Source organism: Thamnophis sirtalis, unplaced genomic scaffold (genome assembly GCF_051295495.1).
Source record: "Thamnophis sirtalis isolate CommonGarterSnake01/CBP01778 unplaced genomic scaffold, rThaSir2_p1.2 scaffold_15, whole genome shotgun sequence".
NCBI lineage: Eukaryota > Metazoa > Chordata > Lepidosauria > Squamata > Natricidae > Thamnophis > Thamnophis sirtalis.
This window is the reverse complement of record NW_028261395.1, coordinates 39,134,722-39,157,662: the sequence shown is the minus strand read 5'-3', so window position 1 is coordinate 39,157,662 and position 22,941 is coordinate 39,134,722. Positions and strand designations below refer to the sequence as shown.

At 50.3% G+C, this 22,941-nt stretch overlaps 1 protein-coding gene across 4 annotated transcripts in view; it reads right to left on the bottom strand.

The window, feature by feature from the left end:
* Positions 1–22,799, bottom strand: part of PLEKHM2 (pleckstrin homology and RUN domain containing M2) — a 32,475-nt gene extending 9,676 nt beyond the window's left edge. Inside the window, exons 1-10 of one of the 4 annotated variants that reach the window (XM_087702620.1) lie at positions 22,539–22,798; positions 15,895–16,001; positions 15,376–15,485; positions 14,029–14,128; positions 12,064–12,151; positions 11,619–11,805; positions 9,641–9,700; positions 6,325–6,553; positions 4,242–4,949; positions 648–717 (exon numbers count right to left, since the gene is read on the bottom strand). In XM_087702620.1, coding sequence (XP_087558746.1) covers positions 648–717; positions 4,242–4,949; positions 6,325–6,553; positions 9,641–9,700; positions 11,619–11,805; positions 12,064–12,151; positions 14,029–14,128; positions 15,376–15,485; positions 15,895–16,001; positions 22,539–22,601 — 1,722 coding nt within the window. In that variant the 5' untranslated portion in view covers positions 22,602–22,798. Of the gene's footprint in view, positions 1–647; positions 718–4,241; positions 4,950–6,324; positions 6,554–9,640; positions 9,701–11,618; positions 11,806–12,063; positions 12,152–14,028; positions 14,129–15,375; positions 15,486–15,894; positions 16,002–22,538 lie in introns of all 4 variants that reach the window. The other 3 variants (XM_087702621.1, XM_087702623.1, XM_087702622.1) reach the window with 3 other exon arrangements.
* Positions 22,800–22,941: the final 142 nt, after the last annotated feature.

Genomic DNA, 22,941 nt, shown 5'->3' with positions numbered 1-22,941 from the left:
GGCTCCCTTCTGAAGCCTCTGCCCCCACCCACCCAAGGAGTTAGGGGCAGGGGAGAGCGGGAAACACACTCATGTTCTGACCCAGGCTTCCTGAGAGCCTGAAGCAAACTCCTTGTCCCGGCAAAAACCCCTTTTAGTAATTTGCTGTGGATTCTGATCATTCACATCCAGCAAACTCTTTCAAGGGAGGATTTACAGTCACAGACCTTATCTGGCTTGGAGAGCTGCCAGGCCGATTGCTGCAGAACTTGTCAAGGAGTCTTGGAGAGTCACAAACCAATTAAGTGAACTAATGGTCTCCTGCAAACTCCACTTCCCTTTTGTTCCTTTTATTTCCTCTGGGAGGGGCCATTCATCGTCCACCTGTGGCCTTACTCCTAAGTCGACCCGTTCTTTAGCTGTTCCTTTAGTCTGGCAACTCTGTGCATGCACATACTGGGAACAGGCTCCAGCTGTTCTTCTGCCTCATTGATGTCTGATTCTGAAGGCAGCTGAAGGCAGCTGATCATCAGAGCCCTCCCCAGACTCCAGGAGTGGCCCATGTTCCTCCCCAACCTCCTCACTGTCTGAATCTGCTGCCAGCTCAGCTAGCTGCTGGCGGGCCACAACAGCTCACAAGGGGCTTCCTTCTGGGCAATCAAACCTACCCGGAAGAGCTGCTCCTCGTTCTCGCGAAAGACGTGGATCATCAAAAGAAGCAAGTGATTGTTGTCTACCCTGCAGGGAAGAGAAGGCCAAGTCGATAATGAGGAGGGAGAGCTGACCTGCCTCCTGCCTCCTTCACCCCCATCGTGAGGTGGCTTTCTCCAAGGAAGAAGATGTTAAAATATTCATAACATGGACATGGGAACAAGGTCAGCCAATGAATAGGCATAGCAACTAAGTCAGCCAATAGGAGCTTAAACAGATCTGAGTCTGTGCAGAGAATTGAAACAGAAACTTAAGAAGAAAGCAGTCTGCTGCTCTGAGAAGTAAACTAGCAGTCTGTCTGGGCTTGTCTGCTGAAATGAAACTAACTGTTTGTGTTTGCCTGTAACTCTCCTGCCTTGTGTTTACTTGGAAGAATCATCTGTTGGTATAGTTCATTTATTCATCTATTCTTATGTATATAAAGAAGTTAATGAATCCAGCTGTATCAGTTATCTGTGTGTGCTTCTGGATTTGAATGTAGGCAACAAACTCTGACAGAGGACATCATGGAACTGTAGGAATCACCAGGAAGGCAAAAATTTCACCAGAATGGAGAAAGCAATACAGGGTCAATTTTGGACGTCCCTTTACGTTCAGGAAACACAAGGAGTAATATTGGTAGCTCAAGGTTGAAATCTGGGGCTCTGTGGTGCTCTCTAAGCTCGGTGGTTTTCTGGCAGACGTTTCATCACCCCAAGTAGCAATAGCACATAGACTTAAAAACACTTTACAGTGTTTTTACAGCCCTCTCTAAGCAGTTTTTACAGAGTCAGCCTCTTGCCCCCAACAATTTGGGTCCTCATTTTACCCACATCGGAAGGATGGAAGGCTGAGTCAACCTGCAGCCATTCAGGATCGAACTGTTGGCATTGGGCAGAGTTAGCCTGCAATACCACATCCTAACCACTGGGAGGGAGGAAGGAAAGAAGGAAGGGAAGGAAGATGGCAATAGTATTTAAGACTTATATATCGCTTCACAGTGTTTCACAGCCCTCTCTAAGTGGTTTACAGAGTCAGCCTATTCCCCCAACCCCATCCAACAATCTGGGTCCCCATTTTACCCACCTGAGAAGGACGGAAGGTTGAGTCAACCTGGATCCTGGTGAGATTCAAACTGCCAAATTGCAGGCAGCCGGCAGTCAGCAGAAGTAGCCTACAATACTGCATTTTAAGCACTGCGCCACAGAAGCTCATAGGCTACATCAGCAGTATTAGACCAACGATGCTAGCGCCGGTGATGTTACCTGGTTTGGTTAATGAAATGTTTGCAAGAACCCCACCAAGCTCAGAAAGCATCTCAATACGAGGACTGGCAAGGAAAGGATGCTGAAGAGGCAAGGAGGAGGAAGAGGAGCATACAGGGAATGTCGAAGGTAGAATTGTCCTGAAAAGCCTCCCTAACAGTTTCTCGGCACACACTGGCCGAGATGCCACCGCAACAGCGCCAACTCCCAACTTCTGCTGCCAACTGGATGCCGGAAGCAGGCTGTCAACCCTGAAGCTGGCCTGGACAAAGCCATCTTGGAGCTTCAGTGTTCCCCCACTGGAGTGAGGGAGAGGGAGGGATTAGAGATAGCTGGGCTTGTGCAGTCAAAATAAAAGATTTTCTCCTGGGAACCAAGGAGATTGTCACACCTGGCCGAAAGGAAGAGGAGTGATGCCACCAGACCAGCGGACGCTGCAGTGATTGGGGCCATGTGACTGATTGTCTGGGGTTGAGGGAAAAACTTTTACTTTTAATGAGGTGAAAACCAAGGGGCCCTTTCAGAGTCGGTTTTCGACAGATACGTGCCAATATGGTATTTCCAATAAAGCTACCGTATTTTTGGGACTATAAGGCGCACCGGAGTATAAGACGCACCATGATTTCGAAGAGGTACATTAAAAAAAAAAAGTTTTTAAATTGTTCAAAGTTAGCGTAGCAAGAAGAAGCTAAGATCAATGTAGAGATGTTATTAACCCTTTTTTTTTCTTTATTTCTTTTTTCTCAATATATTTTAGACTGTGTTTGCTAAAAATCTATACCGTGTACGGGTTCTGGGAAGTCGGGGGGGGGAGGGAGGTGGGGTGTTGGGGGGGAGGGGTGGGAGGGAGGGATATATACTAGGTTAGATACAATGTGTTAGATTTCAATGTAATGCGACCTCACATGTATACTGTTTTTCTTTAATTTCTCTGTAAAAATAGGATAAGTTAAATACATTGACATATAGTGGAAATACACCAAGGGGAGGAGGAGTGGGATAGAAGAAAGATGGGTAGAGAGGGATGGGAGAGAGGGTGGGGGGGGGAAGATGAAAAGGAAGGGGGGAGTGGATCTGGAGAGAGGAGTGGTAGAGGGCGAGGGGAAGTAGGGTAAAGGGGGATGATGGAGGGAAGATAGAAAGTTGGAGGGGGGTGGAAGAAAGAGGTGTACGGAGAGTGGAAGAGGTATTGGGTTTCTACTTTTTGTGGTATTGTTGACAAGAGGAATTGCTGCGATTATTGTTTAATGTTGTATGGCTCCGGCTATGCACAGTATATATGTGAGTGTATGAAAATGAAAAAATGGAAAATAAAAAACTTTTTCAAATCTCAAAAAAAAATAAAAAAAAATAAAATAAAATAAAAGTTTTTGCATTCTGCAGGGCTCCCAAACCTCCTGCATGCCTTGTTTTTTGCAAAAAAAAAAAAAAGCCCACACAGAGCTGTGGGAGGCTTGTACAGTGCTTGGGGGGGGGGGGGGATGGCCCGTTCTTTGCTTGTTTTTGCCTTCCCCCTGGGGCACTTTGCAAGCCTCCCAAACCCTCTGCACGTCCATTCTTGCAAAGGGGGCGGGCTTTCAGTAGACCAAAAATGATGTATTCAGTGTATAAGATGCACCCAGATTTTCACCCTCTCTAAGGTGCGTCTTATATGCCGAAAAATACAGCATTATTTTAGGAATTCACCTGCCTCAGAGTTTTTGCTTGCAAGGGATGTATTACTTGGGGTTCCACCACAAATCCGCAGTAGACTAAAGCGCGCTCGACGAAAGCACGTACGTGACGTCATCACAGCGCGACGAAAACGGCACGCTGTGAGCGGTAAATTTAAAATTAACGCGAAAACCTTACTCTAACCCCCCCAAACCTAACCCTAAACCTAACCCTAACCCTTAACCTAACCCTAAACCTAACCCTTAACCTAACGCTAAACGTAACGCTAACCCTTAACCTAACCCTAAACCTAACCCTAACGCTTAATGTAACCCTAAACCTAACCCTAACCCTTAACCTAACCCTAACCCTAAACCTAACCCTTACCTTTATGTGAATCGGCTTGCTTTAATTTTATTTTAATTTTAATTTAATTTATTTTTAATTTTATTTGTCGCGCTGCTGATGACGTCACATACGCGCTTTGATCGGGCACGCTTTAGTGGACTGCGGTTTTGACGGGTCACGATTACTTGGAACCCTGACACAGGCTGCCATACCCCCCCCCCCACACACACACCTTGGAAGAAGGGTGGTCGAGCATTGCCACCTCTCAGGTGGAGGGTCTGGCCAAAGGGAGGAACCAGCCCTTACCTGAACTCCGAGGGATGGGCAGCCTCTGACGGACTGCCCTGCCCTTCCTCCACCCCTGAGTCCTCGGCGCTGCTCGGAGAAGGGCTCGCCCGATCCTCCTTCAGCCTGCTGAGGGCCGCCGCACTGGCCGTCTCCACCACTTCTCCCGGCGAGCTGGCTACGGCTGGCCCAGCAGCCTCCCCCTCTCCTCCTCTTTCTTCCTCTTGTTCAGGAGCTTCAGGGCTACCAAAAACATGTGCCGGTTGACCATGCCCTGCAGAGTCATGGTGGCCACCACCTGTTGCAGGAGTGTTTGGACTCTCAACGGTAAAGCGGTAGAAGTCCATGGGGGCCGGCAGACCCTGACCAAAGCTGCCAAGGGATGGCCCTTCCGAAGGGGGGTCCCCTGGCAAGTCGGTCCGAAAGGACTGGTCTGGGGGATCCAGGGGGTGGCTCCACCCGTCGGCCGCCTCCAGCGAGTCGATCACCTTGCTGAGTTCCTGCCCCACCCGTTCCATAGCCGTGTCCTTCATTTCGGGGATCTGGAGCCCCAGCTGGCAGAGGGCCGGCGCTTCGGTGCTGACCGTCAGGTTGGACTCTGGGGTGGTCCATGGCCGCCCGGCCTCCTGGTTCACCGCCTGGTCTCCAGCAGGAGCAGGGAAGGAGAGGACAGAGGCCTCCTCCGATTTCACTTTCTTCTTCTTGCCTGTTTTCTTCTTTTTAGCCAACCTGTCAAGAGGGAAATGAGTTATCGGGCTGTGGCGCACCAGGGAATAGTTGCAAGCCGAGCAGCCGGCAGGCTTGCTCGGGGCTCAAGGATAGGGGGACATCTGGCCAGCGGTGAAATCTACCGTATTTTTTGGAGTACAAGCACCAAGATTTTGAAGAGGCAAATTTTTTAAAAAAGTGTTTGCACTCTGCAGACCTCTCAAAAACGGGCCCAGTTTTTTGTCAGAAAAAAGGGCATGCATAGCCTTTAGGAGGCTCCGACAATCTTGCAGATCAGCGGTGAGCCGCACGATGGTCAGAAGTTCCCCCCCCCCTGACATTTTAAAGCATTTTCTTCCCTGCCTATTCACCCAAACCGGCAGGAAAAAAATACTTTAAAAAGTGAAAGAAAGTTGGCCACGCCCACCCAGTCACATGACACTCCCCCACCAAGCCACATCCACAGAACTAGTGGCAAAAAAATTACCATATTGTGCTCCTGGGGGCTAGGGTGGGGGCAAAACCAAGCAAAAAATGGCCCATTTTTTGCTCATTTTTGCCCTCCCCAGCCCCCAGGAGCGTTCTATAAGCCTCCTAAAGGCTATGCACAGCCATTTTTGCAAAGGGGGCGGGATTTCGGGAGGCCACAAATGCTGTATTCAGTATATAAGACGCACCCAAATTTTCATCCTCTTTTTTGAAGGAAAAAGGTGTGTCATATACTCCGAAAAATATGGCAATTTTTTTGCCACTGGTTCTGTGGACGTGGCTTGGTGGGGGAGTGTCATGTGACTGGGTGGGCGTGGCCAACTTTTTTTCACTTTTTAAAGCATTTTTTTCCTGCCGGTTTGGGTGAATAGGCAGGGGAAAAAATGCTTTAAAATGTCGGGGGGGGGGGGGACTTCTGACCATCGTGCGGCTCACCGCTGATTTGCAAGATTGTCAGAAGCTTCCCCCCTCACATTTTAAAGCATTTTTCCCCCCTGCCTACTCACCTGAGCTTTAAAAAGTGAAAAATATCCACCCTTTCCGATGATCCTTGGAAGCTTTTTTTTAAACTACCGGTTTGCAGAACCAGGGATAATCGTCCCTACTGGTTGGGCCGAACCGGGATGATTTCACCCCTGAATCCGGCCCCACTCAAGGGTTTCGAGCTGGACAGGACTCAGGAGAACACTGAGCCCAGACCTCTTGCAACTCCAAAGGCAGGCAAGCTGCTTCGGCCCTCCGCTTCAGTGGTTGCAAGCGAAGGAGGGCTCCCCGTGCCCAGACTCAGGGAAACAATTCCTGGCACTTCCCACAGCAGGAGAGGAGGGGTCTACGAGAGCCATGGGCAGAGGGCAGAGCCATGTGGGGCACCCAAGCAATTGGGGAATGTTTCCTCCCCGGCACCAACCTGATGACCTCCAGCTCCGTGCAGCTCTCAGACTGATCGGTGCCTTCGGGCGCGAGGTCGCCCTTCAGCGAGGCAACGTGCACTGGGGTGCTCTCGGCGGATGACGGTGCTTCCGCCTTCCCGTCAAAAGGGTTGTAGCGCTGGGTGGGGCTCTTGGCGGAAGCCTGGCAGCTGTTCAACTCGGAGGCCACAGAACGTGGACAGCTGAGCGTATCAGTCAGGTCTCCTTCTGGAAGGAAAGAAGGAGAGATGGGAGGGATGGAATCAATGGAAGGGAGGGAGGAAGGGAAGGAAGGCAAGATGATGGAATCAATGGAAGGGAGGGAGGGAAGGAGAGATGGAATCAATGGGAGAGAGGGAGGGAGGGAAGGAAGGAAGGAGAGATGGGGGGATGGAATCAATGGAAGGGAGGGAGGAAGGGAAGGAAGGAGAGATGGGAGGGATGGAATCAATGGGAGAGAGGGAGGGAGGGAAGGAAGGAGAGATGGATGGAATCAATGGAAGGGAGGGAGGGAGGGAAGGGGGAGATGATGGAATCAATGGAAGGGTGGGAGGGAAGGAGAGAGGGAATCAATGGGAGAGAGGGAGGGAGGGAAGGAGAGATGGGAGGGATGGAATCAATGGAAGGGAGGAAGGAAGGAGAGATGGGGGGATGGAATCAATGGAAGGGAGGGAGGAAGGGAAGGAAGGAAGGAGAGATGGGGGGATGGAATCAATGGAAGGGAGGGAGGAAGGAAAGGAAGGAGAGATGGGAGGGATGGAATCAATGGGAGAGAGGGAGGGAGGGAGGGAAGGAAGGAGAGATGGATGGAATCAATGGAAGGGAGGGAGGAAGGGAAGGAAGGAGAGATGATGGAATCAATGGAAGGGAGGGAGGGAAGGAGAGATGGAATCAATGGAAGGGAGGGAGGGAGGGAAGGAAAGAAGGAAGATGGGAGGGATGGAATCAATGGGAGAAGGAAGGAGAAGGAAGGAAGGAGGTCAGCTGTCTCTCCCCGTTCCCAGGAGCAGCAGTGTCCCCAGTCAGAAGATACGCTGCATATGCAACTCTTTTGCACACTTGCTCAAAAAATTCACCATCCTGATTTCACACACGGTGACATCTTGGCGTGTTGCTCCACAGGCTACGCACGAAGAAGAGGAGGACGTTCCCCTCCTGCCCAGACCCACTGGGGGGGGGGGGAGAAGGGGCTCCTGATCTCTGCCAAACCCCACAGAGCCTGACATAACCCTGCCTAACAGCAATAGGTTGCCCACCTCAGGAGCAGCCCCTTGCGGCTGAAGGGACTCCGGAAATGGGACGGTGCATCTTGGTCAGTTTTACAAGTGGGGAAGCATCCGGGAGAGAGGGGGGCAGGGGGAGAAAATCAAGAGGGCAGTCTCTACTAATTCTTCAATTAAAAAGGTAAAAATTCCTCTTGCACCTATGTGCTAGTCGTTCCCGACTCTAGGGGGCGGTGCTCATCAAAGCCAAAGAGCCAAGGCTGTCCGAAGACATCTCCGTGATCAGTGGCCAGCATGACTCAACGCCTGAAGGTGCACGGAACGCTGTTCCCTTCCCACCAAAGGTGGTCCCTATTTTTCTACTGGCATTTTTAAAATGCTTTCGAACTGCTAGGTTGGCAGAAGCTGGGACAAGTCACGGGAGCTCCCTCCGTTACGTGGCGCTAGGGATTCGAACCGCCGACCTTTCTGATCGACAAGCTCAGCGTCTTAGCCACCGAGCCACCTTTAATTCTGCAATGACTCCATTACAAAATCCCCTCTCTCCTCCCGGAAACCTGTGTTCAGCCATGAATTGCAGGAGACGACACAACCGGTTTAAGTGTCTATGGAGATTCTCAGTCATCCAGGTCCCGGTTGACCCAAAGAAGAGCGGAAGAAACTTTTTGGGCCAGTAGCGAAACGTCTTCGAAGAAAAACCAAGGAAGCCCAGGGGCCTCTTGGGAAGAAAAAAAACGCACCTTTGGGACAACCCGTTTAACTTTCCATCTCTTTCGTTCGGTTGCTGCTCTCCTTGTTCCCTTCGCAGGCCGAGGGAGCAGCAACTTGCTCAAAGGTGAAAGGAGTTAGGAGCTAAGTCAGGAGCTTGGAGCCCACCCGCCTTCCGAAATACTGCAAGGCGAGAGCCGAGGGAGGCAAGGACAGAGAAAGGGCCGCAGCAACTGCCACCGCCGCTAGCAGGACCCAGCTGGGAAAGAGAAGCTGCTGGCGGAAGCATCTGTGGCCACGAGATCAGGTGGCTTAACCCCCTTCCCCCAGCCTCCATGCACTGACAGGCGGACAGTAAGAGGTTAGGACTGTGATGGCGAACCTATGGCAGGTGTAGATTCTAGTTTCCGCTGCGCCTGCCAGCTGGTCTTTGTTGGTGCCAGAAAACAGCCCGAAAAACAACCCAAAAACAGAGCGCTTTTTGGGACGTTTTCAGGCTGTCCTTCGCATGCGCTGGAGTGGCCAGCTGGTTTTTGTGGGCGCCAGAGGGCTCAAAAACAGCCTGAAAATGGCCTGAAAATTTCCCCAAAATGGTCTGAAAATGGCTCGAAAAATGATCGAAAAACAGGGCACTTTTTGGGCCGTTTTCAGGCTGTCCTTCGCACTGGAGCGGCCAGCTGGTTTTCGCAGGTGCCAGAGGGCTCAAAAACGGCTTGGAAATGGCCTGAAAACAGTGCAAAAAACTGGCCAAAAACAGAGTGCTTTTGGGTCGTTTTCAGGCCGCCCTTCTTCGCAGCCGCTGGAGCGGCCAGCTGGTGTTCGCAGGTGCCAGAGGGCTCAAAAACGGCCTGAAAATGGCCCAGCAGCCAGACCACCAAGCGCTTCTGAAAACGGTCCGAAAAACGGCCAAAAACAGGCATGCACACGCTGGCCAGTTTGTCTTCGGGTTTCTGGCGCTCTGGCGCGCACACCCATTTCGCTTTGGCACTCAGTACTGAAAAGGTTCACCATCACTGGGTTAGGAGGAGACCGCTGGCACCAACACAGAAGCACTCCCCGGAAGCTTGTTAATTTGCAAACCAGAAAGAGACTGACGGTTCATGCTGGAAAGACGGAAGCCACAGAACTATAGGAGGTGGTTAGGCATAGAGAAGGGCCTGGAGAACCACTTAGGCGGTGGAACTGGGCAGCAGATGCCCTGGGCTGAGGGAGCCAATATTTAAGCTGGCAAGAGCCTGCCACCGAAGCGCTTGGTGGCCTGGCTGCTGGGCCCCTCAGGCACCGGCTGGTGTTAAAGAGACCTGTGGCCCAGCATGCAGGAAGCTCTGGGGGCAGGCGGGAAGGGAGGAGGAGGGAACTGGAAAACCAGTCAAGCTGGTCCCACCTTCCCATGCTGTGGTAGGCATGGACGGCACTGCAGGGAAGACTTCTCCAAAATCATAATCTATAAAACGAGGGATAAAAAGGAGGGTTAGAAATAAAAGGAAACCGGGCGGAAGGTGTGGGTGGGGAGGTGGGACAGAGATTATACTCCCTGGGACTCTCAGGAAACAACAACTGAACGGAAAACTGCAGGGGATTTTCTACCGCTGCACCATAGAGAGTATTTTAACTTACTGCCCCTGTGTCTGGTTTGCCAATTGCCCAGGGGCAGACAGGACAGCGCTCCGGAGGGTCCATGTCATTGCCCAGAGGATCATGGGTTGCCCCTCTGCCCTCTTTGGAAGAGCTTGATAGCTCCCGCTGCCTTAAGAAAGTTCAAAACCTTCTTAAAGATCCATCTCATCCTAGGTGCCCTTTTTTTTTAACTATTACCATCTGGCAGCCGGTACAGGACAATAAAAACAAGGACAAATAGGCTGAAAAACAGCTTCTATCCAAGGGAAGTAACTACCGTATTTTTCAGACTATAAGATGCATCTTTTCCCCCTCAAAGAGCATGGAAATATTGGTGTGTCTTATACACCGAATACAGCCATTTCTGGCCTCCAGAAGCCCCGCCTCTGCATCCCATTTTGTGGAAAATGGGCAATAAACGGGCTGTTTTTCACCAAAACAATTTTGCCTTCCCCCACCCCCAGAAGCACTCTGCAGGCTTCAGCAGGGCTGGGGGGGAAGGGGAAAATGTCGCCGTTTTGGCTGGGGGTCGGAGAAGACAATAACTTTTTTTTCTTACTTACATCTTCGAAATCTTGGTGCGTCTTATACACCGGTGCATCTTATAGTCCAAAAAATATGGTATATTGAATTCTATGAAATGGTGCAATATGAATGCAATATCAGGGTTTTTCAATTTCAATGATATAGCATGGGAAGGAAGTGTGTTTTTATTTTTATAGTTATAATGTACACTGAAGACAGCATTTAATTGGGTTGTACCATCTGCAATGACAATAAAATAAACTAACTAACTAACTAACTGACAAGCAAGGACAAGGGCAGGGCGGGGAACTCTCTCTCAGCTCAGGCTGCAGGGCTGGGCTCAGTTCCAGATCCTGCTCAGGGACCACGTTATCTCGGAAGATTAAAGGAAGCTGTTCTTGCTTTCCCACTGAGTGCAGAGCAGTGTCAGCGAAGGGCTTTTCCCAAACTGCGACTGGGGAGGGCGGGGGGGGGGGGGGAAGAGAAGGGACGATTCAGGCCAAGCGGCCCTTGAGGATGGTCAAAAAAACCCCATGCTGATCGTATGGGATCAAGGGAGGCAAGCTCAGAAGTAGCCTGTTTTCCCGAATATAAGACCTCCCCGGATAATAAGCCCAATCGGACTTTTGAGCGCATGCGCTAAAATAAATCCTCCCCCAAAATATTGCAACATAGCAGCAGCCATGAGATGACCATGCTCGCCGCCTCCTAGACCAGTGTTTCCCAATCTTAGCAACTTGAAGATGTCCGGACTTCAACTCCCAGAATTCCCCAGCCAGCAAATGCTGGTTGGGGAATTCTGGGAGTTGAAGTCCGGACATCTTCAGATTGCCAAGGTTGGGAAACACTATCCTAGACCAAGCACTTATTTCGAGGGGAGGGGGGTGTCAAAAGAATATAAGGCCCTGACTTATTTTGGGGGAAACACGGTACCTCAAAATACTGGCCCACCCCAATTGCCTGAGGGGCTTTGAACTGGAGATGCTGGAGGCAGATTTTGCAGCTTGATAGGGCCTTCCTCCGGCCAAAGAACTGTCCCCCCCCCCCAGTCCCATCCAGACCCTCCGTTCTATGGGCAGGAGGGTCGCCTGGGCAGGCGTGGCCGGAACCACCAGCCCCACCAGCGTGGAGTCAACGCATTCCCGTGCCATCTTTTGGCTCCCGGAGCTCCTGCCCGCCCATCCAGGCACCCACTGGAGGGGGCGATGGCGCTGTCTTACCCTCACTGGAGGGGGCGATGGCACTGTCGTCCCACTCCAAGTTGGTGGATGTCACCGAGTTGAAGGAGTTGAGGGAGAGGCTGTCGGACCCATGGACGGAGCTGGGCAGCCGGTCCTCAAAATCCAGCAGGTACTGGGGCTTGTAGTAATCTGGCATGTAGGGAGCCAAGTCCAGGTAAGGGGCATCCTGGAAAAAGCGGGAGAGATCGAGGTGGAATTGCTGCTCGCCCACCCCTCCCAAGAAATCCCCTTTCCCACCGTTCTTTGCTTCAGGAAGTTTGCCCATCAGTTGGAAAGAATTTAAAAAAAAACACAGCTGCCTTCAGATGTAACAGGGAAATCCATCAGGAGGCCCAGCAGTGGAAGGTGGGTGTGGGATGTGCCCCAGCCCAATGGGAGGAGGGAATTGAAAGCTGGCTGCTCCAGGAGGTCGGAGGTGGCTCACCAGGTCCAGGTCAAATCGGATAAACTCCAGGCCCGCCACCAGGGTGAGGAAGAGGGTCAGGTGGTCGTGGCTGCAGACCAGGGCATTTCTGCGGGGCGGAAAAACTGGAGGTCAAGTTCTACCCAGGACCTTCCTGGCGAAGTCAACAACCCAGAATTGCTCCTCCCAACTGGTTGCCCCACTGGCTGGGAAGAAGCCCTCCCATTTGAGGGGTGCTGGGACCCCGCACCCTGGAGCCAGCAGCTCTTCTGCAATGCTCAATCCTCTACTCCCGGCTGATGCACCAACTCAGAACTAACTGCTGCCTTTAAACTTCCTGCAGCGTGAGGAAGCCCCAACAGCGTAATTTGGGAAGAGGCAACCGAAAAGCCGTGAAAAGCAGGACTTTGTTTTAAGATATTTTAGACTGTGTTTGTTAAAAAGCTATACCGTGTACGGGCTCTGGGAAGTCGGGGGGAGGGAAGGGAGGGGGGGTTTTAGGGGGAGGGGGGGAGGGGGGAAATATAATATGTGTTAGATCCTAAAGCACATGATTGCACTTGTATACTGTGGCTCTTTAATGTTAGTGTAAAAATAGGACAAGCTGAATATATTGATAGACAATAGAGGTACACCGAAGGGAGGAGTAGAGCAAAAGAAGAAAGAGGGGTAGAGAGGGTGGGAGAGAGGATTGGAGGGAGGAGGAGAAGGAAGGGAGGGAATGTATTGGGAGAGAGGAGTGTTAGAGGGGGAGGGGAAGTAGGAAGTAGAGGGGAATGTTGGAAGGAAGAACGAAAGTTGGAGGGGGGTGAAAGAGGGTGTATGGTGGGTCAAGGTGGTATATTCGGTTTGTATTTTGGGGGGTATTGTCTATAAGAGGGAGGGCTGTGTTTATTGTTCAATGTTATATGCCCCGGTTATGCACAGTATACATGTGATTGTACGGAATGAAATGGAAATAAACATATTTTTTAAAAAAAGAAAAGAAAAGCAGGACTTCCCCCTCCTTGCACTGACCTGCGTTTCTTACGAAGCATTGAGGGTGGCCAGCACCCTCTGCCACCCCCTGGGAATAGCAGTTTCAAAGGAAAAGCAATAGCAATAGCACTGAGACTTATATGCCACTTCACAGGGCTTTTACAGCCCCCTCTAAGCGGTTGACAGAGTCAGCCTCTTTGCCCCCAACAATCTGAGTCCTCATTTTACCGACCTCAGAAGGATGGAAGGCTGAGTCAACCGTGAGCCCAGTCAGGATCAAACTGCTGGTAGTTGGCAGAATTAACCTGCAATGCTGCGCGCTAACCACTGTACCCCCGCGGATCTTAATAGGAATAGCACTTAGACTTATATACCGCTTCACAGTGCTTTACAGCCCTCTCTAAGCGGTTTATAGAGTCAGCCTCTTGCCCCCAACAATCTGGGTTCTCATTGTACCTGTTAGGAATATAATCTAACGGTTGGGTTGGCAATATATGAATCATGTAACAATGTTGTACCTGTTTCTTTAAAGCATACTGTAAAATGTGATTGGTTGCTGTTTTCCTCAATCGGCCATAAGAGGGAGCCAGAATGACTGTTAGCTCTCTGTTTGTTAGATGCTGGGCTGATCTGAGTGCCGTGAGCTATTGTAAGTTTTGCAACTGCTAGCAAACTTTGAGTTCTGAACTGATTATATGATACGCGACTATGTTATTTGGATTATCCCTTAACTGAAAGACATTGATGACTGACTGTCATCAGTGACCTCAGAAGGATGGAGGGCTGAGTCAACCTTGAGCCAGTGAGATCTGAACTGCCAAACTGCAGCTAGCAGTCAGCTGAAGTGGCCTGCAGTACTGCACTCTAACCACTGCGCCCCCTTGGCAGAAAAATTCGTGTGGGTGTGGTGTGGGTATGGTGTGGTGTGTGTGCATGTGTGTGTGTAAGAGATCCTTTCCCTCCTCCTCCACTTCCCACGGTGCCAGCCCAGCTGCCCAGCAGACTCACTTGACGTAATGCTTATGCAGCAAAGGCAGGTTCTCCTGGAAGAGGCGGAGGTAGCTCTCCAGGGAGTTCTCGTTCAAGGCCAGGTACAGCCACGCTCGGCCTGCAAAAGGAAGAGAGAGAGAGAGAGACTGCCTTGCAGGACTGTCTGTCTGTCAGGGATCCACCCGAAGGAAGGCCGCCCTGAGCTGATCTGACTGGGACCTTCTCTTTTTATAAAGTTTTTATTTATTTATTTTTAAATATGAACATCCCACCTCTTCTTAAACAGCGGGTAGAAATATCTCTGTGCGATAACCACCTGAATTTACAGCATCGTTCACTACATTGATATTAATTCTCTAATCTTACAATTAAACAACTGAGCATAGTAAACCTGTTCATTTCCCCTCTCTTTACGTATCTTCTAATAAGAATATAATAATAACATTAAGCATAATAATCCTCATAATCATACTAAAACTAATACATAATATTAATGGCCAGGACCATCTCAACAGCAGTCTGCATAGAAACCCCACCTCTGATGCTCAAAGCCTCAAGTGGCGGGTAGCAGGAGGTGACTCAGAACCCCCTTGGGTGCCAGGCTGACTCCTCTGTGGGCTTGTCCGGCTATCAGCCCAAAGCGGGGAGCAATCTACTTCCCAGACTTCTAACCAGAAAGATTGGGAGTTCGGAAACCTCATTAATAAACAAGCCACAGATCCTCAGGGAAGGGCAAATGTGTTCTGACCGAGGCTTCCCAAGAGCCTGTATTGTCCCACCAAAAACCCCTTTTATTAATTTCCTGTGAATTCTGCTCCTTCACATCCAGCAAAGTCTTTCGAGGGAGGATTTACGGTCACAGACCTTATCTGGCTTGGAGAGCTGCCAGGCCGAGATCTGTAAAACTTGGCCAGGAGTCTCGGAGAGTCAGGAACCAATGAAGCGAACTGATTGTCTCCTGCAAACTCCACTCCCCTTTCGCTCCTCTTTTATGTCCTCTGGGAGGGGCCATTCATCGTCCACCTGTGGCCTTACACCCAAGTCGACCCCTGTTCCTTAGCTATTCCCTTTGTCTGGCAACTCTGCACATGCGCACACTGGGAACAGGCTCCAGCTGTTCTTCTGCCTCACTGATGTCTGACTCTGAAAGCAGCTGATAAATGTCAGACGGCTCTGGTCCCCTCTCTGACTCCAACACAGAGCCCTCATCAGAGCCTTTCCCAGACTCCAGGACCAGCCCATGTTCCTCCCCAACCTCCTCACTGTCCAACTCTGCTGCCCCATGGGGTCCTGGTGCCCTCACCGAGCATTCGGTGACATGGGACGCCAAAGCAGGGCTGGCTAAAGCCCCAGACCGAGACTTACTGCGCCCCAAATTGGTGGTCACGTGCTCCAGCAGTTCTATCTGTTCGATGGCCTCTCGGCGGGTGAAGTGGAGCGCCAAGACCCAGTAGCCCGAAGGAAGGTCTTGCAGTCTGCCAAGGAGAAGGAAAAGTTGCGGAACGGTTTTGCTCAGAGTAAAATCAACCCGCTGATCCACCCTTGCAAGTTCCCCCATGGCAATACATCCAGGCCCTCGTCCAGCTCATGAAGATTCTGCCTCTGCAGCCTGGCGAGGGAGGGCATGCTTCCCACTGCATCCCTGTCCACAAGTGGGTTCAAATGTTCCACACAGACCAAGGGGAGACCATAGCAGGGGCTTTGAGGATCAGGCTCTCTTCTTGTGGGCCGCCACTTCCAGGCGCCCCTCGCGAGGACAGTGCTGTAGGAAGGAGCCAGCTGCTTGCCTAAAGGGAGCGAGGAGGAAGGAAGGGCCCGGACCTGAGCCCCTGCCGTGACTTCCTCGGGGGGGGGGGAAGCGAGGGCCACGGCGAAGCCCCTTACCCGTAAAGCAGGGCGTGGTCCAGGTGTTCGCAAAGACGCTGCAGGACCGTGTCGTGGTTTCGGATGGCGGGGGTCTCGTCCTCGCAGGCGGCAAAGTAGCTCTGCAGCTGGAGGGGGGAACACATCTGTTGAGGGAGCCACCAACCACGCAGCCTGGCTGTAATCCACGCAGGCGCAGGAGGTCCCCACTTTTGGGGTTTCAGGAGCGATAAGCTGAAAATGTAATTGCTTCTCCTGCCTAGGGTTGCATAAGAGAAGTCCACCGACCTTCGGTTCTGGCTGCAAGGCCCAATAAAAAGCCTACCTCACTCTGGCCAAAGCAAAGCAGTGGCCCACGGGATGCTACAGGCAATCGACTTACAACCGTTCAGCGACCACTGGGAAAAGTTAACTTATGACCGGTTTTCACGCTTACGACCACTGTGGCATCCGCAGAGTCACATGCTTAAAATTCAGAAGCTGGGTGCGTCCTAAAGCAGACAGCTGCTCCTCCTTGCCCAGGGAACAAGGAGAGCTGTGCTTCCCCAGGGCCACGATTCCCAGCCACACCTTTACGTGTTCTGGCTAGGCCCGAGAAGGAGTGGCAGCCAAGCCTGATGGTGCCTCAGCTCCGGAGAGAACCGCATGGCTGCCCGGGGGCAGAAGAGCGGCCGGGCTCCCCAAGTGACGCACCTCAAATGGCACCAGCACAAAGGACTCAGCCACCCCCCAGCACTGTCTAGCTGCTAGGGGGGTGGGGGGAAGCTCTGCTCCTGCCTGTCCCATAGCATCCCTGAGGCTGCAAGACTCTCAGGGCAAGAGAGGCAGCACCATCGGAGACAACAGCCTGGAAGCCAGCAGTGGCACATGGGTCTGCTTGTCCTCACAACACAAAGCAATCCAGTGGTTGCGGGACCGACACACGCAACCACCAACGGCCTTGTCATTGAGGAAACTCAGCTGCTGCTTCTGTGGCTCTCGCCCAGGTCTGAGGAGATGAAAGCAGTGATTAGGAGCCCTCAGATCTTATGCAGGGGCCTCACAAGTTGGACAAGTGAGAAAACGTTTGCCAGGCAAGATCTTCCTGTTCTGTATAGCACAGGGGTCAGCAATCCCTGGGTCTGGAGCCGCATGTGGCTCTTTCATCCCTCTGCTGCAGCTCCCTGTCCCCAGTTAGCTGCACAATTGATAGGGCTTTCGGTTAGGACAGGTAGAGGAAAAAGGACGCCATACTAGGAGGAGACTCTATGGTGGAGGAACCGGAGCTCCAGTCAGCAGAGGAAAAAGAATGCTGTGCTAGGAGGAGACTCTATGGCGGGAGAACCAACGCTCCAGTCAGCAGAGGAAAAAGGACGCTGTGCTAGGAGGAGACTCTATGGTGGGGGAACCGGAGCTCCAGTCAGCAGAGGAATAAGGACGCCGTGCTAGGAAGAGGCTATTGAACTGGGGGCTTCCGGTTAGGACTTTTGTGGCTTTTTGAGTGTTTAAGTTTGCTGATCCCTAGTACAGCATTTCCTTACCCAAAATGGCAAAGACACTACTGGGGCAGAACAGGCCCTAGGACCATGATGGCAAACATGTGTGCCAGAGCCCTCTGTGTGGGCATACGGACCATCGCCAGCTGCTCTTCCGGGTTCTGTCGCACAAAACCAGCTGATTGGCATGCATGCTTGCAATGGAGCCCGGAAGAGCAGTTGGCTGCCATGCGCATGCACACACTCCAGTTTTGGCACTCGGTACTGAAAAGGTTAACCATCCCTGCCCTAGGACTAACAACTCGGTGGCTGCCCAAGGATACGGCCACACAACAGACTGACCCCACAACTAGCAGTAAAAGGGTCTCCTTTACCAGGCATCTCCCTCCTGATGGGAGGCACTGGTTCACTTTGGCAGGCCGGCCGGATTCTGGCCACCGTCCCGAGGCTATCAGGAAAGCTGGCTTAGCAGATGAAGCCAGAGCTCACTCACCTGCTTTAGGAAGCCGGCAGTATAAAATCTAAATATATAAAATCAAAAATGGCGAGTGCCCAAAATTCATCTGCTATTGGACAAGCATGTTTGGGAACGGAGAGTTCCAAGAGGGATCGGGGGGGGGGAGTCCAATTGGATTTTATGCCCCAGACTACCCAGTGCCTCTCATCCCCGTGATCTTGTTGGTACAGACCCAGCTGTAAGGCATGTGGCTTTATGTCACAGACAGAAAGTTGGGGAGGGAATGGAAAAAATGTACTGGCTGAAGGGGGGGGGCAGCTGCACTGCTGAAGCTGGATGGGGAAACAATGCAACACACACCCGATTTTTGGAGTGCTCCAGATGCGGGTAAGCAGGTCATTACAGTTAGTCCTCGACTTACAACAGTTCATTTAGTGACTGTTCAAAATTACAACGGCACTGAAAAACGTGACTTTACACTTATGGCTGTGGCGGCATCCACACAGTCTCGTGATTTACATTCGGATAGCAGCAACAGAACTTAAGACTTATATACCGCTTCATAGTGCTTTTACAGCCCTCTCTAAGCGGTGTATAGAATCAGCCTCTATCCCCCCCCCCGGCAACAATCTGGGTCCTCATTTGACCCACCTCGGAAGGACGGAAGGCTGAGTCAACCTTGAGCCGGACAGAATCGAACTGCCAGCAGTCGGCAGAGTCAGCCTGCAATACTGCATTCTAACCACTGCACCACCATGGCTCTTGTATAGTGCTAGTAATAGCACTTAGACTTATATACCACTTCACAGGGCTTCACAGCCCTCTCTAAGCGGTTTACAGAGTCAGCCTATCGTCCCCCATCCATCTTCATCCTCATTTTACCCACCTCGGACGGATGGAAGGGTCCGTCAACCTTGAGCTGGTCAGGATCGAACTGCCAAACTGTGGCAACCGGCAGTAGGCAGAAATAGCCTGCGACCACAAAGGTCAGGATTGAACCTCTGGCGGCAGAATTAACCTGCAATACTGCATTCTAACCACTGCACCACCATGCCTCTTGTATAGCACTAGTAATAGCAGTTAGACTTATATACTGTTTCACAGGGCTTCACAGCCCTTTCTAAGCGGTGTACAGAGTCAGCCTCTTGCCCCCAACAATCTGGGTCCTCGTTTTACCTATTTCAGAAAGATGGGAGGCTGAGTCAACCTTGAGCCTGGTGAGATTCGAACTGCCAAGTTGCAGGCAGCCGGTAGTCAGCAGAAGGAGCCTGCAGTACTGCACTCTCACCACTGCACCACTGCGGCTCATGCTTGACAACTGGTTCACTTTCCCAGGATCATGTGATCGTATTCGGCGATCTTCCAGCAATGAGGAAAAGCCAGATTTACGTAACAACTGCCTTACTAATATCACAACTGCAGCAATTCACTTAGCCAAGGTGGCAAGTAAAACGGGGCCAAACTCATTTCACAAATTTCTCGCTTAGCAACATAAATCCTGGGCACAATTGCGGCCATAGGCCGAGGACTACCTGTAGTGTAATCTCTCAGAGACGACACATAAGGAAAGCACAACCCTCTCCGTGAACTTTTGGGTTAGTATTTATGCATGATGCAACGCAAAAGCACTCAAAAGCACTTCTTGCTGGGAGCTTATCATGCAACTCCTTCAAATAAGGAATTCCAATGTGAAGAAAAGCCAAACCAGTCTAGCAGGTGATGCTTTCAGCTTTTGAATTTCTTTCGCCTGCTCGGTGTAAAAATGACGTTATACATTGCCTGGGTTTTCAACGCAACAAAGTCGCATTTATGGACCCTTCATTTTTTCTGAGTGGGAGAGGGGAAATCTTGGAGGAGAATTGACGGTGCATCCAGTAAAGAGATGGGAAGTTGTCACAGCTGAGCATAGGGCAAGCCAGGCCCTGCCACAGCCGGCCCGGTAGAAGCCGCAAAAGCCAAGGGGGAGAGAGAAGCCGGGAAAATGATGAACTATGAAAGGTGGATGAAAACAGCACAGTCACAAAGAAGGAATCCGGCTATAAGAAAAGCAACTGCAGCAATTAAGGGAGCCTTGGTGATTAAGGCATCAAGGCGGGAAGAATCGGGAGTTGCGAGTTCAAGTCCCCTGCCTTAGTCAGGAAAGCTGTCTGGGTGATTTGGGGCCTCTTACCTCTCCTTCAGGCCTGACCCACCTCACAGGGTTGTTGTGATGGTGGTGGGGAAGAGAGGGAGGAGGAGGAGGAGGGGGGGAGGAAGATGCGTGTTGGATAGGTTGACCACTTTGAATTGATTACAAAAAATAACAAAGGAGGGATAAAGATGACAACGATAATAATAATAATAAAAAACATGAACAAATTGCAGTTTCCTGCAATAATACCAGCGGAACTGCAAAAAAACGCACTACTCGGAACAGCTTATATTTTAAGAAGGTACTTGGTTGATACCTAGGACACTGGCAGCAAACCGTATCAACCATTAGCACCAGTCAGTGGTATTTGTAATGCATTTTTGAATGTTCAGTTAGCTGAGTTTCATGTTTAATGAATAAAGTATATAATAGTCCTACAAGTAAAACAGACTGTGGAAGAAGAAAAACACAGCTTGAATGATTACATCCAGAAAAGTGAAGAACCAATGATTAAGGAAGTAAATAAAGGAGGCCTATTAAAGACAACTAAGTCAAAAGCTGAATATAAGGAAGAAGTAATTGAGAAGCGAGCTGAAAATTGGAAAAACAAAGCTATGCATAGCCAATACTTGAAAAGTATTGAAGGCAAAGCTGATCAAAAGCTAACTTGGATCTGGTTAAGATCAGGAGCACTGAAAAAAGAAACAGAAGGCTTTATTTTGGCAGCTCAAGAACAAGCCTTAGCCACAAATTGCATGAAGGCAAACATTCAACATGTTACCACCAACAGCAAATGCCGCCTCTGTAATGAGAAAGAGACAGTCAACCACTTGATCAGTGGGTGCAGCAAAATTTCACAAACTGACTACCTACAACACCATGATCACGATGCTAAGATCATTCACTGGAAATTGTGCCAAAAGTTTGGATTTGAGTACAGCAAAAACCACTGGGAACATCAGGTTCAGAAGGTTTTGGTTTTAGAGAATGAGAAATTCAAGATCTTGTGGGACTTCAGAATCCAGACTGACAGGCACTTGGCCCACAACACACCTGACATAACAATCGTTGAAAAGAAAAACGTATGGTTCATTGACATTGCAATACCTGGAGATGCACGAATTGAAGATAAGCAGCAAGAAAAAATCACAAAGTACCGGGACTTGCAAATTGAAGTTGAGCGACTGTGGAAAAAGAAATCGTGTGTTGTCCCGATTGTAATTGGAGCAACACCTAAAGGGCTACCTTGCTATTTGGAAATTTTAAATTTATCAGACGAACATTCTGATTCTACAAAAAACCACCCTACTTGGAACAGCTTATATCCTCCAATGTTACCTTAACAGTTCCTAGGTCCTTGGTTAGGACTCGAGCTGTTGAGCTACCAACCAGCCCCAAAGGCTGTGAATCTCACCAAAGATTAACGTAATAATAATAATAATAATAATAATAATAATAATAATAATAATAATAATAATAATAATAATAATAATAATAATAATAATACGTTACGACGTCCTAGGCCCCTGGGTGGGGCCCGACTAGTAACCAATGCCAAATCCGGCGAAACAACTGGCCTCTGTGATACAATTGTACAATAATAATATAAAATTTCATGTGGTGATAACCTTCCTATGATGATGATGATGATGATGATAATAATAAAAACCTTCCTATGATGATAATAAAACTTTCCTATGATGATGATGATAACAACCTGCTTATGATGACAATAAAAACCTCACTAATAATAATAATAATAATAATAATAATAATAATAATAATAATACTTCCATGATGATGATAATAAAAATAAAACCTCCATGATGGTGATGATAGTAATAATACCTCCCTAGGATGACAATAATAAAAACTTGTGATGATTATAATAATAATAAAAATAAAACCTTCATGATGACGACAATAAACATCCCTGATGACGATAATAATAAAAATAATAATACCTATGATGACGACAATAAAAACCTCAGTGATGATGGCAATAATAATAAAAATAAAGCCTCCATGATGATTATAACAACAATAATAAAAGTTCCCTGTGACGGTGATGATGATAATAATAATACCTCACTATGCTGAGGACGGTAATAATAACCTCTGTAATGATGATAATAAAAATAAAACCTCCACGATAATAGTAAACCTCCCTGTGATGATGATGATGATGATGATGATGATGATAATAATAATAATAATAATAATAATAATAATAATAATAATAATAATAATAATAAACAGCTGTGATGATGACAACAATAATAACAAACTTCCCTCTGATATTTGGCTGGCTTGTCCTTAAAGGAGAGGCTGGATTTCCATTCATAAGCGGGGACAAGGCCTTCCTCCTCCTCCTCCTCTCCTTGGGAAAGGCCTACCTTGTCAGGCCGGTTTTCAGAGAGTCTGCGGGCTCTCCACGCCCATCGCCGCCCCTGAGGCTGATGGGTTTAGGAGCCGAACGGGGGGGGGAAAGCCCCCACCACTCCCCCCTCCCTTGACCGGCTTGCCCCCCCAGCGAGGGAGGAAGGAGGCGGGGCGAGGGGGCGTTGAGCGTGGGGGAGGGTAGGGGGGGGTCTCCGCTGACCTTCTTGACGGAGAGCGAGATGTTCTCCAGGATGCGGTCCTTCAGCTGCGCGGGGGACTCCATGACGGCGGCCCGCCCGTCCTCTTCGAGGTTCCGGAGCCGCCTCCGTCGCCTCCGTCTCCGCCGTGGGCCCTCCGTGGTGGCGCTGCGCCGAGGGTCGCCTCAGGAGGGCGGCGGGCGGGCGGGCGAGCGAGCCGGCCCTCAACACCGCGGCTGCCGCCGCCGCCGCCTACTCCTCCTCCTCCCCTCTCGTGACCGCGCGTGGCATGCCGGGAGATGTAGTCGCCGCCGCGCCGAGAAGCCCCGCAACTCCCGGCAGCCGCGAGACATGCTGGGAGATGTAGTCGTCGCCGCGGGAGGCGACGGGCAGCAGCGGCCGCCGCTGATGCCCCGCAACTCCCGG